Source organism: Tiliqua scincoides, chromosome 4 (assembly GCF_035046505.1).
Source record: "Tiliqua scincoides isolate rTilSci1 chromosome 4, rTilSci1.hap2, whole genome shotgun sequence".
NCBI classification, from domain to species: Eukaryota; Metazoa; Chordata; class Lepidosauria; order Squamata; family Scincidae; genus Tiliqua; species Tiliqua scincoides.
In genome coordinates, this window is record NC_089824.1 from 41,717,379 (window position 1) to 41,734,904 (window position 17,526).

The window sequence follows — 17,526 nt, forward strand, 5'->3', positions numbered from 1 at the left end:
CTGGGGGGAGGGAGCAGGAAAGGAGGGAGGCGGGACCAGTGGAGCAATGCTCCACAGGATCCAGAGCTTTCGCATCAGGCTTGGCACCTGACACGAAAGCTCTTATCTCATCTTATCTTAAGACTCTTATCTTAAGGTTCTTACCATATCTTATGTTTTGGTCGGTGAACTGAATAGCCCCATTGCGGGGCTACTCCCTTTACCCAGGGGAAGGGGACGAAAGTCCCCTTCTCCTGAGATGCCGCCCACGGCTGCTGTGGGAGTGTAGGATGTGGCAGCAGCCGGCTTCTGGGTGTCACGAACATGCTGCAAATTGGTGGGTCATGACCCACCAGTTTGTGTAAAGGTTTCCCCATCCCTTTAAGGGGTGGGGGAAGGGAAAAGGTAATCTCCAGGATCATGTCCCTATAGGGGGCGAAGGGAGGAGTGCTTTCACTTACTTTTAAGTAGGTAGGGCTACTGGAGGCTGCAGGAGGTATGGGGATCCCCGTGCAGCCCTCCGCAGCGCTCCCCAGGCTTGGAACGTTCAGTAAAAGCAGCTGCGAAGCACTTCCATTTTGCAGGAGGTGCTTTGTGTCTGCTTTTACTTAACATTCCAAGCCTCCGGGAGTACTGCGAAGGGCTGTGCAGGGCTCTCCACACCTCCTGCAGCTTCCAGCAGCCCTACCTACATGAAAGTACCACCCCTCACCTCCCCCCCTTAGTGATTTGATCCCGGGGATTGTGTCGCTGCCCTAGCCCCTCCCCCACAAAGACTTACTGAGAGAGTAAAGTTCCCTTAAAGTTTGAGAACCACTGTTCTAGGGGAAAAAAGGATTCGCCTTTTAACCTAATGTGTTAGCCTATGCATTATATAACTTTTATTCATTTTTAATTGAATAGTTTGAGTCAATTCAAATCCACCATGGATGGTTACCTGCCCCAAGGCTTCTGGGATTGAGTGTACTGGAAATCTAAATGCAAGATAGCACTCTTTCAACAGCAAGAATGGTTGAGGGGGGGAGGAACTCAATCAAAATGCATATACTTTGTTTCAGGTCTTAATAAAAGTTAGCAAATACATTTCTCTTTTACCTTCAGCTTTCAGCTGAAAGAGAACTGAGTTTTTCACAATTTGGATAGTGAAAGCCCCATTAGTCCTGAACATAGCAGCTTATCTGGCCTATTTGCAACTGATACTGATACCAATTACCTTATTGTGAAGCCAAGTGGGCAGCCTGCCACACAGCAGACAGATAAGCATCAAGAAAAGAGTGGATAGCACAGTTCACTGACTGCCCAAATTGTTTCTGCAGTTTGGTTTTAATGGAAATTCACCTTGATCATTGAAATTCTTCGTTCATTGGATCCTATTTGCACTTTCCAACTGCACAGGCAACACAAGGTCCTTCGAAAAAATATTCTGTGTCCCCAGGGAAAACTAACATCTACCAACTATACTGCACACACACACATAGTCTGATTAGTAACCATATGCATACACACTGGGATGAGATGTGCTAAAAGGTCTGAAAATGATGCAGACATACCACTTTCCTGCCTTAAACTCTGTGCTGGAGTCAAGGTTAACCTTCGCTTGACTAGATCACTTAAATGTCTTTCAAACAGACCTAAAAATTGCCTGCACCATGATACATTGGCCCATGATGATAGCTGCAGGTCAACCTGTGTCTAAAGTTTCAGTATTGATTTTGCTCCAAAATGCAGCTCACAATGAAATCCTTGCATGGCAAAAAAGCCCACAATTCTATAGAACAGTGTTTCTCAAACTGTGGATCAGGACCCACTAGGTGGGTCGCAAGCCAATTTCAGGTGGGTCCCCATTCATTTCAATATTTTATTTTTAATATGTTAGACTTGATGCTACCATGGTATGTGACTGCATTTGGGGATATGTTACACATCTATACTTTTAACAGGCTACTATGTATAGGCTTTTAACAATGATAGCAGATAGGACTTACGCCTGGGTAAGTGTGGGCAGGATTGCAGCGTTGGATTGTTAAAAATTTCCCTGCTTGATGAAGTTACTTCTAATCATGACATCACTTCAAGTGGGTCCTGACAGATCCTTATTCTAAAAAGTGGATCCCAGTGCTAAAAGTTTGAGAACCACTGCTATAGAATATTTTGCTCTTTCTGGAATGTTGGTTCTGTTCTTTCTTTCAGCATTACTGATCTGACATGCTTTCTCACTGCATGAAGTCCAAGTTCACATCAGACACTCTCACTTCGGTGTTGAAGTGTATATCAGGAACACAGGAGATGTTCTTGGGAAAGGAATTATCTATCTATGAACATAGATATCCTTTTGACATCCGAAGCGGAGTGAAGCAGGGCTGTGTTCTTGCGCCAACCTTGTTTGGGATTTTCTTCACTGTCCTGCTGAAGCAGGCCTTTGGAACTGCAACAGAAGGCATCTATCTCCGGACCAGATCAGATGGAAAGCTCTTCAACCTCTCCAGACTGAGAGCAAAATCCAAAGTCCAGCTGAAATGTCTGCGTGACTTCCTCTTTGCCGACGATGCAGCTGTCACTACCCACTCTGCCAAAGATCTCCAGCAGCTCATGGATCGTTTTAGCAAGGCCTGCCAAGATTTTGGACTGACAATCAGCTTGAAGAAAACACAGGTCATGGTTCAGGATGTGGACTCACCTCCCTGCATTACAATCTCTGCGCATGAACTGGAGGTTGTCCATGACTTTGTGTACCTTGGCTCAACGATCTCCGACACTCTTTCTCTCGATACCGAGCTAAACAAGCGCATTGGTAAAGCAGCTACCACGTTTTCCAGACTCACAAAGAGAGTCTGGTCCAACAAGAAGCTGACGGAACATACCAAGATCCAGGTCTACAGAGCTTGCGTCCTGAGTACACTTCTGTACTGCAGCGAGTCATGGACTCTTCGCTCACAACAGGAGAGGAAACTGAGCGCTTTCCACATGTGCTGCCTCCGACGCATCCTTGGCATCACCTGGCAGGACAAAGTTCCAAACAACACAGTCCTGGAACGTGCTGGAATCCCTAGCATGTATTCACTGCTGAAACAGAGACGCCTGTGTTGGCTCGGTCATGTCGTGAGAATGGGTGATGGCCGGATCCCAAAGGATCTCCTCTATGGAGAACTCGTGCAAGGAAAGCGCCCTACAGGTAGACCACAGCTGCGATACAAGGACATCTGCAAGAGGGATCTGAAGGCCTTAGGGATGGACCTCAACAAGTGGGAAACCCTGGCCTCTGAGCGGCCCGCTTGGAGGCAGGCTGTGCAGCATGGCCTTTCCCAGTTTGAAGAGACACTTTGCCAACAGTCTGAGGCTAAGAGGCAAAGAAGGAAGGCCCATAGCCAGGGAGACAGACCAGGGACAGACTGCACTTGCTCCCGGTGTGGAAGGGATTGTCACTCCCGGATTGGCCTTTTCAGCCACACTAGACGCTGTGCCAGAACCACCTTTCAGAGCGCGATACCATAGTCTTTCGAGACTGAAGGTTGCCAATACTATATCTATGAACATCTGTACCACGTGCTTTGGAAGTACTGAAACAGCTGATGACCAAAATTAAATCATCTGGAGATGTCTTTACAGAATATACATAGAACATCTAGCTGTGGAGCACCCATGGTCATTAGTCAAGTGGCTACAGTCACATAATGCAAAGTGACCATCTCAGCATATTTTAAAAGGTTTTATCATCTTGAGGGGTAAGTGATAATGAAATCATTAGTAATCTCATGCCAAATCGATTTGAACAGCAGATTAATTTTCAGTGCAGTTAGAAGGATTAATGTCCCTTTGACTAAACCCTAGTTGGTTACAGAACTGAAATTTTTATAATGGGCTACTATGTTTCATAGCCATTACACAAGATTTTTTTAATGCAGGCTTTTGCAGCTTTTAAAGGATTCATGTGCAGACCACATCAATCTACTTATAAACACACCAAAGAAAATTGTATCATTTACTCCAAAGGTGACAGTGGAAAACCTGGTTTATTTATCTTATGCCTGGTTGATGACTATGGCAGACAGCTGTTATGGATTCTTAAAATGATGCAAATAAACTTTAATTTGGAAAGCCACAAATGCTGGACATGTAATCATATAGAAACACAATTTTATCTTTTACGCAGGCAGACAGCCTGTGCATTAAAGAAACAGTTTAGCAGTGGTGATACTTATCTACTAGAAAAAGAGCTCTGCGTGGAGTTAAGTTATTAAGTAATATCTTGTGGAGCTGAAGAGAGAAGTTCTCAACAACCTGCTGAACGCTGCTGGTTGCAGAAGAAACTAGTTATTTTAGCTGCTACAGCCTGAACCATGTAATTTGTTTTCCAAGGGCAAATACTGTATGACTCTGCAGGATTTATAGCAGCTGATATATTATGTGGTGGAAAACGATCTGTGTTGCCTGCAGTAGTGACGGGGAACACTGGGGACAACTGGTACCAAGAGGATGCAATAAAATTATGCAGTATTTTGCAAGAGCTGGCAAAAAGAGTTGGATTGACTCATGACCATTTCCTTCTTGCTGGTACCAGCTAGTCAGTGCTGAAAGTACCAAACCCACATCAGAGGGAAGAAAAGACTCCAGAAAACAGGTGGGCAGAGCACAGCCTGTGCATTTCTGGCCATTTCTCCATCTTTCTTGAAGGTGAGCGATGTCCATCCCTGCGGTGGAGCCTGGGGGAGAAGCTTTGGATGTGATGTCACTGGTGATGGACACCCTGCCCAGGCGGTGATGAACACGAGGAGCAGCCAAGAATGGTCTACAAGCCCGATTTAATTGCGTCAGTGCTTTTACATTCATTTAGGGGCCTGTTTACAGCACAGGACCCCTGGATCTGTGAGCCATAATAAAGTTCAATTTGGCATGCACCCACTTGCGTACTGAGTCCTTGTTTCCTCACAAGTCTCTGGAGGCTGGGTTCAACACGACAGGTGCCGCTTCCGGGTGGTTCTTGCCCCACTTGGGGTCAGGTGCGGGAAGTGGATGTGCTTGATTGGGTCTGCTGGGTTGCTGGCCCCAGGTCTGTCCCCCTCTGGCCAAGGCTCTCTGGAGGCCATCCAAGAAGCCCCTCCTTCTGGGGTTGCTAGTGGTTCTCTGGGCTTCCCACAGTTGTGGTGGATCAGATTGGATGACCTTCTGGGGTCCCAATGTGGTGGCCAGGTGGGGGTTCTTTCACCCCTCCAGTCAGGCCGAAAGGGGGTTGAGTTCTCCCTCTTCCCTGCCCAGGTGGTGCCTTGGCTGGGGAGATGCAGCACCTGCCCAGTGGGGTCCCCTGCTGTCTGCAGGGGGCTGGGCTGCTGCCTGGCTTGCCCTTGGCTCCCTTTCTCCCTTGCCAGGGAGCTCCAGGAGGTGCCATCTCCCTCCTTGCCTGCAGGGCTCCTTATGGCGTCTGCCCTGCCAGGCTTAGCCCCTTCTGCTGGGTGGTCGGGCCCGAGATCTCGTGAGATCTCGGGTTTCCCCCATATACTTGCCCGATGGGCAATTGCATGGCCGCCACCGCCGCCACTGCTGGCTGCCTCGAGCCTCCCAGGTACTGCGGGCTCCTGCTTCCCTGCCCTGCTGGCTGCGCCGGGCTCCAGCCTGCCCATGGGGGCTCGGGGTCCCTCCTCCCCCCAGCCACGTCTTCCCGGGCTGCTCTCGCCGCGGGGAGAGCTAAGACTAGAGGGTTGCTTTTATGTGCTAGGAGATTATAGGAGAGTGGTGGGTCAACCAACAATTGTCTGTGTTGGGACTTGGCCCACTGACACCAGCTTCTGACTGTTTTGTAAGAAATACCAGGTGTCACACACAGCAGATACCCCTGCATGCTTTGCTGATGGCATTCGTTCAACAGTTTCCTCCTCTGCACAGTATTTCCAAGCTGCTGGGTTTAGAAATGTAAAATAAAAGCCCATTTAAAATAACAGAACTAAGAGGAGAAATCAGGTGATGGTTTCTCCACATCAACAGCTCATATTTACCAAAACAGTGCCAGCTGAGGAGCCGCAAGCATTTTGTATTGATGGGTTTAACTTGCACAGCTGGAAGCACAGTCATCCTACACTAATAGGATAGACAGGCCGAAGAACTGTCTTCTCTTCTGTGGACCTGTCCACCAATTAAGATCCTCTGAGGCCCACTTTGCCCTTGGAGATAAGATGGAGGGTTATCAGAAAGAGGAACTTTTCCATGATCGTGCCCCTGGCTGTGGAAACCTCTCCACAGGAAACCTTTTAGATGTCTCTCCCCATCACCTTTTGGATGTCAGTTCAATCCCCCATGCCCAGGAGTTTACTATTAACGAGTTGTGCTGTTTTTATCAACTATGCTGCTGTTTTTTTATCTGCATTTATCATCTGCTCCTATTGTCAACTGGAGTTGCTTAGACAACCCAAAGTTTTTGACAGTGGAAAGGGGGATTAAATAAAATATTTCATTTATTATAAAATACTAGTACTACCATCATTAAATTTATCCATTATATTAATGATAATAATTTCATTAAAAAATCTGCCTTGTCTTCCCTGTAGCCTATACATTTGGATCCACGTAGTTACCCGAGCCAAGCACTGTTGGAAGTGGGTTCAGCACTCCCAACAATATGATATGGGTGTATGTGCAGCTCTATCAGTTAAAGACAGACACATTCTACTGATTAAAAGAAAATTACGTTCCTAGGCTTACTTTTTTTTTTTTCCAGCAGGGGCTATTCCTATCCCCCTTAAAAAAATGTAATTTGCTCAGAAAATGAATACATTTTCCAGCCTAAAACACACTCACAGCCCAATCCTAACCTGCATTGTCACAGCCAGGCTGCATGGCCTGCACTGCATCCAGCACAGGTTAGTTGATGGCTGAACATCTTGGTGGGGTAAAGGGATATTTTCCTTCCTATCCCTTGTTGAACCCTAGGCCTGTCTAATGTGGCTTCTCAGATCCACACCAGCTGTTTACCTGGTGCAAATCCAGAAAGCCTGATAAGAAACTGGGAGGACCAGGAAGGGGGTTAGGTTAAGGCGGAGGGGGCCTCTGTTGATCCTGCCCCCCTGCATCCAATCTGCCCCCATTCTACAATCTCCCACCTATAAATGCCCTCTCCTTGCCACCTTCCCCACATTTCTGTGTTGCCCAGTGTGAGCCTACCTCCTCCAACTGGCACTGTTCCTGAGTGGAGTGCTGGCAGGCCAGTATAGGACTTTGTGTGTATGTGAGTTTATATGTATTTGTGTGTGTGTGTGTGTGTGTGTGTGTGTGTTTTCCTCTCCTGTTCTGAGAGTGCCCAACTCATTAAACAAAACAAACCGAAAAGCAGAATAGTTTTTTTTCCAGTAGAACTGGTCTGTGTTCTCAATGAATACACTGAGATTTTCCAGGCAGCATGAGAAGCTGTCAGCTCTAAAAATCCTAAGGCACGAAGAGAGAGGAAGACACCATATCAAGCTATCATATCTGAGAGGCATAGGTGGCTGTGTGAGAACTGCAAATAAATGGTGGCCTTTAAAAAAACATACACACCTAAAACCCACAAATGACAAGCTGTCAGGCCAGTTCTGTGTGAAGCAACATTTTTTTCCAGACAAACGTTCACGTACTTTCCTTCCCCCCCCCCCCCACAAAATGAAAACTCTGATTCTCTTCTGCAGTTTCCCAGTGACCTAAACAACAAAGAGGCCCAAGAGAAAAACCGAGCACTGCATATTAATACACTCAGTAGGGGAAACGAATTCATTTGCAACCCTCCAAAACAAAACAGACCTGTAAAATATCAGTGGGGAAATTTATCTAAACTGAATTCCAAGATTACTCACCAGTATATAATTAAGATAATTTATGGTTGGGGCACATCAGGTGTAGGCCTTGATTAATTAATTCCATAATCTATTCCACTCAATACACAACCTCATAACATGTAATTAACTCTGTGCCAAGCACACCTTACTAAAAGACATTCTGCTGAAGCTGGGCCCTCATACGATGGCAGCCACAAAATGGAATAAAGTTGCCCCTTAGGGGGAAAAAACCCCAGTATGAACTAATGATGACTGAATCTGAAGCCTGGACATCAGAGAAGGAAAAAGTAGCACAAAGTAGATAGGCATAGGTTGTTGGAGAAACATGACTAAAGACACATCGTAATAGTGCTGCAGTTGGATAACACTGACATGCAAGACTTGCTGCCTGGCTTCAGAGCCTGGCATGTTTAAAGTGGTGTGGAATGACACCTATTCTGTGGAATGGATCATTCTGGTTTATGGATCAAATTAAAGGCAAATGAATCATCTCAAGTTTAGCTTCAGTTCTGGTGAACTAAAGAATACAGTGCCCAGACAGAATTTTCCTAGTTCAAAATATTCAAACAAAGTTGCTTAAATAGGATGCTGGAAGTTTACAGCAGGAGTGGGGAAAATGTGGCCTGTTGGAGATACTGTAAACCAGGGGTGCTCACACTTTTTCGGCTCGAGAGCTACTTTGAAACCCAGCAAGGCCCGGAGATCTACCAGAGTTTTTTTTACAATGTTCGCGCCATCATAACATATAACATTTATGTGTACAATGTATGTTGGTGTACCTTGAGCCCCACTGAGTATAACAGGACTTACTCCTGAGTAGACATGCCTAGGATTAGGCTGTGAGGCTGCAATCCTAGCCACACTTACCTGGGAGTAAGCCCCATTGAGTACAATGGGCCTTACTCCCGGCGTTTCCTCCCAGAGGCACCTGAAGGGGGGGGGTCGGCACTCCGCGATCTACTCATTTTGCCTCGCGATCTACCGGTAGATCGCGATCCACCTATTGAGCACCCCTGCTGTAAACCCTCAATTCAACAGACTTCAGAAAGAACAGATGTTTCCTACTTCCTTAAAAATGAGTCATATATGTTTTGTGCACACACATGTCCATGGACATACATGCCTTCAGACTTAACTGATTTTTGGCATTAAGGAACCTCTCTTCTCCTCCATTAGCCCATTAAATTGGTCTAGAGGGTAGAGGTAGAGGTCTGGTCTAGAGGGTAGAGCCTTCATTAGCCTGAAGATAACATCAGAAGGTCGCCAGTTTGAGGACACCGGCAGCTCCCTGAACGGCTGAGAATGGTGCGACCTTGAAGCAGCTGACAAGCCCAGCTGAGTGATTCCACCTGCTCTTGGTGTGAGCAAGAAGCGTCTTGGCTGCCCTCCATGTGAGAGATGGAGCTGCTTGCCAGCCTGCGTGGGAGATCTGGAGGCCAGAAGTGAGACCAAACCAGGAAGATCCATTCTGAAATGTTGTTGGTTCTTGGAAGAGAGAACCTCTATGATTGTAAAAATCCCCTTGAGGGATTTAGAAACGCCTGCCTATGTAAACTGCTTTGAATAAAGTCAGAGGAGTAATCCAACCAGAAAGGCAGTATATAAATACAGAGATTATTATTATTATTAATAAATGGAGAGTTTGCTGTACAGTACTTTGGACAAAGTGAACACTTATTAATTAAATGTATACTGAGCAAGTTCCAATGATGTCATCTATTCTATTATGCAAAAGTCGTGTGCTTTCTATGTCAAGCACAAGCATGACCAACAACTGGAAACAACTCAAAGCATTGTATGTCATACAGAGATTCGTTTCCTTGATTATCCATGTTAGTCATTTCCCATGTTGCAGCACAAAAGGAATGCACTGTCTGAATGTGTCTGTCTGTTTTGTTGCTACCATGTGGTCCAAGTGAAATAGGACCTTGCCAACTTGTACCATGTTGTGGTGGTGGCAATGCAGAGAAGTTTATTTTGATAGAAGCTCTCTCTCTCTCTCTCTCTCTCTCTCTCAGTGAGAGAAATATGATGCTGGGTGAAAGATGAGATTCTGGAGCATTGCTTTGGCCAAGGAAGCAATTTGAATATAGGCAATGAGACTGGAAGGAAGCAGAGCTTCTCTCTCCATCAATATTTACTTTCAACTCAGTTTGACAAGATTTTAGTTAGTCTGTAAATCTACATTAGTGTGCAAATCATAATGTCTTTTATCATGGACACTCTTTTCTAATAAGTCTTTGGAGTTGTACTTTAAAAGTATACAGCCAAAAAAATCTAGTACAGCATTGTTAATAAGAACATTAATGTGAACACATTCATCCAAATGAATTATTAAAGTGAATTTTATTAATTCATTAAACATTACTCAGAGGAAGATTACACGCTACCTAGCACCGCAGATACTGAATGCAAAAGCTAAAAAAAAAAACCTCACAATCCAATCCTAAATTCCGGCATGGTGATGCAGTGGTGCTGTGTGGGCTATGCTGTATTCCACAGGGGATTTCTGGCTGCTGGAGGTCTCCTTAGGAGATCCCTTGTCCTGAGGCAAGCCCCAGCAGCCAACGAACACGGATACAGACATGGATATGGTGCATGCCAGTGCCACCGATCCTACCCCTCTCCCCATCCTACCCATCTCCCTGGCCTAATCTGCCTACCCTGCTCTCCCCCGCCCCAATCAATTCCCTCCCCCACTCCTGTGCTGGGTTTACCTGCTCTGGCAGGCCTCCATCGATTTGCTGACAGGTGTGGAATGGCTCTGGCCTTCTTGCTGGCATGCCTGAGCCTCGCACTGTCACAAAGTGCTTTATGGCACTTTTGTGACAGTGCATGCAGGCGGAATTCTTATTCTGCCAGCACAGGCCCTCAATAGGATAGGATTGTCATTCTATTTAGAATGTTAACAACAGGTGGCATGTATGCATGTTCAAATTCACAGCACATTTCTAACTTGAGCTGGAACAGGCAGGCTGGCGGGCCTGTGCTGCATCCAGCACAATTTTCTGACTGTCTGAGGCTTGACTCAAGGCAAGGGGAAACTTTCCCCCTTACCCTGGGGAGAGCTGCAGCAGCCCCAATGGGGCTACTCAGATCTGCACCAACAAAACTGGTGGTGCAAATCTGAGCAGCCTGGGACTGCCCTGGGCCACCCCAGAATGGGGCTAGGATCCAGCATAAGTGCTGGATCCTGCCCCTGCCTCCCACTCTCTGTCTGCCTCCCCTGAGAACGACTGCCTCCTGCCCTCTCCCTGCCCCAAAATGCCTCCTTTCTGCCTTCTCCCCGCCCTCCCCATACTCCCCCAGATCCCTGCACCAGCCAAGCTGGGCCAACACAAACTCACCCATCCCTGGGGCCCAATGTCAGTGTGGGGAGGCCGGTGCACATTTGTGCATGTTCGGGCGCTGCCCTATCTCCTTGAAGAGTGGTGCAAAAGTGCTTTACAGCACTTTCATGACACTCTTTGGCCAGCGCAAGTGACTTACATCAGCCTAAGGGGTGATTAGGATTGTACCCTCAGTATTATATTTCATTCAACATTGTTGAATGTTACAGCTTTACAGGTGGGGCAGCAATGCGTTATGTGTTAATTAACATAACTGCTAGTCATGCCAGCAGGCTATTTCTGAGTGGTGAAAACTCACTATTATACAATGTAACCTTGTGAGAATCAGTGAAGAGTAATAAGGGAGACCACCTCTAAATATGTTAATTTTGAACAACAGCTTGATGTAGGTTATGGATGGCCAAACAGTTATGAATATGGGAGCTGCAACTTCACTTCCCAGACATTATGAACTTAAAAAAAAAATTAGTATTTTAGGGTATGAAAGCTATAATCCAGAGCATCCAGAGCAGGGTTGGGGTGCAAAGTGGCTCAGCCTGGGGCAAGGGGAATCGCTTCCCCTTAACTCAGGTAAAGCTGCAGCAGCCCCAATGGGGCTACTCAGATTTGAGACATCTCAAGATGCCTGAGCTGCCCAGGAATGGGGACAGAATCCAGGATAAGTGCCAGATCCTGGCCCACATCCCTCACCTGCTGCCTGCCCATGGGCCACCTGCCCTGAAATGGCTGGCATGGGCTGACCTTATGTGCTGGCTGAGCAGGGCTCATGTCAGCCTCCTTCCTTTCCCAGTGGTGCGAAAGTGCTTTACATGCTAGGGACCTGCTCCGGCCCAACCAGAGGTTGGGATTGCGTTCTAAGTGTAATCATTTTATAATGTAAAACAAATTTGTTTCTGCCATGATTTGTTATTTTGTTTTGTCAATTCAAACACATGCAGAACTGTATAGGTAATTCAAGATAGCACATGTGGCTATTTTTTTTTTTTTTTTTAATATCCTAAAGGTTTTATAACTTCAACAATGGCTCCAAGTAAGCAATGTGTATACTATTGTTGTAATGGTAAATAAATGTCTTTGTACTGCATATTACTATGACTCCAAATAAACTCCCATTTGCTTTTCAGCTGTAACTCTGGCAAGAGAAAAAGTTTCTGAATTTGCTTCTGGAAGAAAATACCGTAGTCTGTTCCTTTAACACTCTTTCACATTCCTTCCATCACACTCGTTTTGAGCTCCAGTGTCTCTGTACCAGATTTGTGAATTCCTTCACATCTGAAAATATATGAAGAGGCAACATGGAACTAATAATATATGGAACTGATTTTGTGAGAAGACTCATTCATAAGGTCAACAATCTGGAAGCAGCTCTGCAGTTCATGGAGAAAGGAAGCCCGGTTCAGCTATTCTTCAACTGGGTATAGCGTACCCAGGTACAGTGGGAAGGGGACCATGCATGCCCCCTACTCTACTCACTTCATTGCTTGCTCTGCAGTCTCTGTGCAACCACATACTCCCATTTACTTTGTACCTGTATATGCTGTACTCAGCTGGTGAACATGTGAACAGGATGTAAGTGAAGACATTGTCATTCTCTCTCCCACACACTTGTGATACTTTGGTTGTGGTTAAAGCCAAACCAGATGAGTCATTAGAGATATGTTATCAGAACTCCTGTCTCTATACATTTCAACAAATAGCAGCTGAGAGAGAGGCCCAGCTCAGATCAGAAAGATGGCATGGGAGAAGGAAAGGGAACTGAAAATAGGATAATAGTAAGGAATACCCTTATCCTGGCTCATGTCAATGGTTTATCTACGCAATGTAATTCTGTCAACAGGCATTTCAGACACAGGTTCCCCTCTGCCCTGGACTTGCTACCTGAGATTCTTTAATGAAAAATGCTGGCCAATGAACCTGGGATCTCATGCATATAAAAAAATCAAGCATTCTGACCACTGAACTATGGCACTTCTCATAAAAGAACAATTCAAGTATGTACATCGGAATCCTGAAAATAAATAATGAAATGTGCTCCCCAGAAAATTAAAAATGTGAAGTACAAAAGCCAGGGCTGTAGAGAACCTTCCTTCGTATATTTATTGCCCTTTGGAATGTGCTCACGAGCTGATCCTCAGCTGCATCTATTTAAGCCTCGTAATGTAAGGAAAGAGGTGGCTGTTATTAATTTTTAAGCCTTCCTGACAGGTTTCAGTCCAAGAAGTTTTGTGAGCTGAATAATGCAGAGATATTTCATTGAGGTGAGTCTTAAAGGCCAATGAATCAGGGCTTGCTCTACGCTGAATTAAGCACTAACTGCACACAAAGTTGATCGTCTCCAAAGCAGAGCTGGTGGTGCGTATTCCGTAGGAAAAGAAATATTAGGCTGTCATAGTTGCCTGTAAAGCTGTTTAGAGGCAAAATACAAAGTGTCAACATGATCTTTTCTCAAGAATCAGGCTGACCTGTAAAACAGGTCTCTGTATGGGGGGAAAAAGTCAAAACATTCTTATAAAAAGAACTAGCCTAATCATGAAGAAATTGGATTGCCGAACTGTTTTTGCTCTTTAATTTTAGGAACGTAAGAAGCTGCCTTGCACAGGGTCTTGGGATGCATTGGAATGCAATGCATTGCTGCCTTACACTGTCTGCAATGACTGGCACTGGCTCTGGGTCTCAGACAGAAATATTTTCCTGTGCTACCCAGGAAAGCTGGGCATTGAACTGGGGACCTTCTGCATGCAAAGCAAATGCTCTAATGCCTAACTAAAGCCCTGTCCCCTATTAGTATGACTATATGATAACATATAATTCAGGTTTGAATTATCTGTCATATCTTCACCAGTTCAGAAACGTGCTTCAAAAATGGAAAAGGAAACAGGGAGGGTGCCAGCATACGGCTATGATATGTTAGGATTAAATGTTATTGTGGTACATGAAAATGGAGACACATTTAAAAAAGAATGTTGATCATGCAGGGGTGCTCAATAGGTGGATCGCGATCTACCGGTAGATCGCGAGGCAAAATGAGTAGATCGCGGAGTGCCGACCCCCCCTTCAGGTGCCTCTGGGAGGAAACGCCGGGAGTAAGGCCCATTGTACTCAATGGGGCTTACTCCCAGGTAAGTGTGGCTAGGATTGCAGCCTCACAGCCTAATCCTAGGCATGTCTACTCAGGAGTAAGTCCTGTTATACTTAGTGGGGCTCAAGGTACACCAACATACATTGTACACATAAATTGTAAAAAAAACTCTGGTAAATCTCCGGGCCTTGCTGGGTTTCAAAGTAGCTCTCGAGCCAAAAAAGTGTGAGCACCCCTGATGTAGAGCTTTGCTGAAGCCCATACAAATGCTTAACCTTATATTACTGCATAATGCCCAGGCAAAGGGATTGATTTTAGACAGTTCTCTGTGTTCAAAAGGGGTACACCTTTTGCAAAGCTGCCCCCCCCGTTCCATACAATTGGCTACTAGTGTAATACTAAATCTCACCCCAAGATTGTGCCTCCAGAGATGAGTAGGTTTGTATCAGTACTTACAGCTGTCCTCTTCCTCCATGAAAACACTGATCACGTAACAGGCATAAACAAAACCAACGAGCTGCAGAGGGGGAAAAAACAGAAAAAGAAAAACTGTTAGGCACGAGAACACATGAAATACTCAAATATATATGTAAAACCATCCATGTTTTTTTTGTTTTTTTTAAACAAATTTAAAAAATGTGTTGCTAGTGCAGGACTGAATTCAAATGTGCAATCTGGATGGCATCAGAGCTCCCTTACAGAATGATCACCTATTCCAAAAAGTTAAAGGAAATGGGTGCAGTTCAGAGAAAGTTGTACAGTGGTGGTCCTGGCCACCGTGCTGCCATGGACAAGCCTGGAAGTGCCACTCCACACCTTCTAAGGCTTCCGGAGGACCTTCCAGAAATGATTTTTTAAAGCCATGTGCCGCCCCCAAGCCATGCCGTCTTTGAACACTTGCAAGTGTGGACCCTCCTTAGGTATGTCACTGAGGGTGCAATCCAAACTGCAGCTTGGGCCAGCTTTTCTGGACTGCACACATTATTCGAATGGAATATGGGGTAAAACTTGGCTTCCTGAGAATTCCAGCTTTAGTTTTTAAATTAGGGGGTAGCCTTCAAGGTTGCAGAAAAAGGGGTTGAAAACCTGTCAGCATTTTCTGCTGTAGGACTGGAAAGCACATACCTGCTTAACAGCCACTTAGACAATCATAATGACATTACAAACAGTTTAAAAAAAAAACAAACACATTGTATAATACCATCTCATAGCTTTTAATGACTCACTGTTTCAGGCATTTAATTTAGTTACAATGTTGTGATTTATGAACACCAGGCAACACCTGAAGATTTGCTACACAGATATTGGAACAAAAACAAACAAGCAAACAAACACACAAAACCAATATCAAAACCCAGAATGAACAAATAAGATGCAGAGTGATAGTATTTTGAATAGTGTGGAATGCCGAAATATGTCTATATTGATACAGATACAGTTTTTATTCCAATGTTGTATGTGCTACAAAGAAGCATGATGAGAACTCAGAAATCTAATTATTTGACATCAAGCTATGACATCATGTTTCCTTAGCAGTTACAAAGGACAGAGGCATTCCCCTGGGCAAATGGAACATATTAATCAAGTGTTCTGCTCTAGAAATGTACTTTGCACTGGAGACAATGCACTAACAGCCCAATCCCACCCACCCCCCACCCCACTAATGCTAGCAGAATATATGTTTCACCAGTGGAAAGAGGAGAATACTGGCAGGACATCACTTCTCCAGCAAGTGTAGTGAGGCCACAAGCGCAATCACCGGCACGTGGCGCACCAACTGGTAAAGAAGACTCCATCCACCAGTGTGAGGTGAGTGGCAATGGGGTGGGTGGTGGGTGTAGCAGAGCAGGGGGAGGAATAGGGAAGTGTTTGTGCATGGTGGGAGGTGGAATGGGGAGGAAGGGAGTGGGATCAGCATCACTTGTGTACTGCTGGATCCTACCCCTCCTTTCTGCCACCATTACACTCCTCAGTCCTGCACCTGACAGCTAACTAAACAGCTAGTGCAGGACTGAGGAGACCCATGGGGAAAGCAGAAAGCAAACGGGAACAAAAGTTCCCTTATTCTGATGAGACCTCTGCAACTGCCCCCATCCCAGGATGCAGTGTGCATTCCATTGGTGCATCTGCATTGGCTGGGGAGGGGAGACTTAGGTTAGATTGGTCAGCAGGGCATAAATCCTATACACACTTAACTTGGGTTAGTCCCACTGAATTCAATGAGATTTACTTCTGGGTAGACATGCCCAGCACTTTACTGTTAAGAGTTCTCAGACATTGCAATGGAAAGGTCTTACAAGAATGTGACAACCTGGGGAGGTGACATCACTAGTAACCAAAATTTTGGAAATCGTGGTATTTAGGAATAATAGCATCATGTTATATATATCACTCAGTGCGTAATTTAAGGCAGAATATAATGAAAGTAACCCTAATAATTATCTTTGTTCTATCAAAAGCCAAATAAACAGAAAAAAACACATCTGACTTATGTAATAAACAGTGGATTTCCTTAACTCAAAACTGATCAACGAGACAGTGTTCTGAGAGCTAACAAGGTGTTTTTATGACACAGCATGGAACCAATAAGTTGTTCTGAGTCAATCCCCTTTTCCATAAATCAGAGCTAATACAAGAACTCCTGTTCAGTTGTGTGTCATCAATTTGGCCACTGGTTTTTTGTTGGTTAGTGATTTGTCGGGTGACCTGCAGTTCTATAGTAAAATAAATAAATGATGGTGACACCATGTGTTACCTCACCAGGTGACACCAACCCTAGTGATGCCAACTGGTGGGATGTTTGAGTGTTGTTGGTCATTGGCTTAGATGACTTTTAAAGGAGCTTCTAAAAATTCATAGTAGTTATTATCAGTGGTTGTTAACCACGTTGGCTACATTGAATCTCCAGATGCAGGGGCAGTATGTTACTGAGTACTATGTGCAGAGAAGCAACAGCAGGGAAGTGCACTGGCATTCATCCATTGCTTATGGGGAAATATTCACTGCATTTATTTTCTGGCCATTTTTTATTATTTACAGTGCCACCCTTCTGTTGTCTGAGGTGAGCATAGGCAGGAACTTCTATGGCTTGGCTTGGAGCCTGCCAGCTCCTCTGGGGCCAGGCTCATGGTCCCAATCCAGCTCAATGCCTGAGACTCTTCTCCGCTTACTGGGTAAGTGGACAGACAAGTATGATGAACCTAAACTTTTGTAGCAACATAGCTGCATGCTGGAGATTTGTATTCAACAACTTAAGTCTCCAACATGCAGCTATGTTGCTATAAAAGTTTCAGGAAGTGTATCCAACAACTTACTTCCTGAA

The 17,526-nt window shown here is 45.1% G+C and overlaps 1 protein-coding gene across 1 annotated transcript in view; it reads right to left on the minus strand.

Moving 5' to 3' along the window:
• Window positions 1-14,649: 14,649 nt before the first annotated feature.
• NKAIN3 (sodium/potassium transporting ATPase interacting 3) overlaps window positions 14,650-17,526 on the minus strand; it is a 253,632-nt gene continuing 250,755 nt past the window's right edge. Inside the window, exon 5 of the mRNA XM_066625584.1 lies at window positions 14,650-14,721. Within this exon, the coding sequence (XP_066481681.1) occupies window positions 14,650-14,721 (72 nt within the window). The remainder of the gene's footprint in view (window positions 14,722-17,526) is intronic.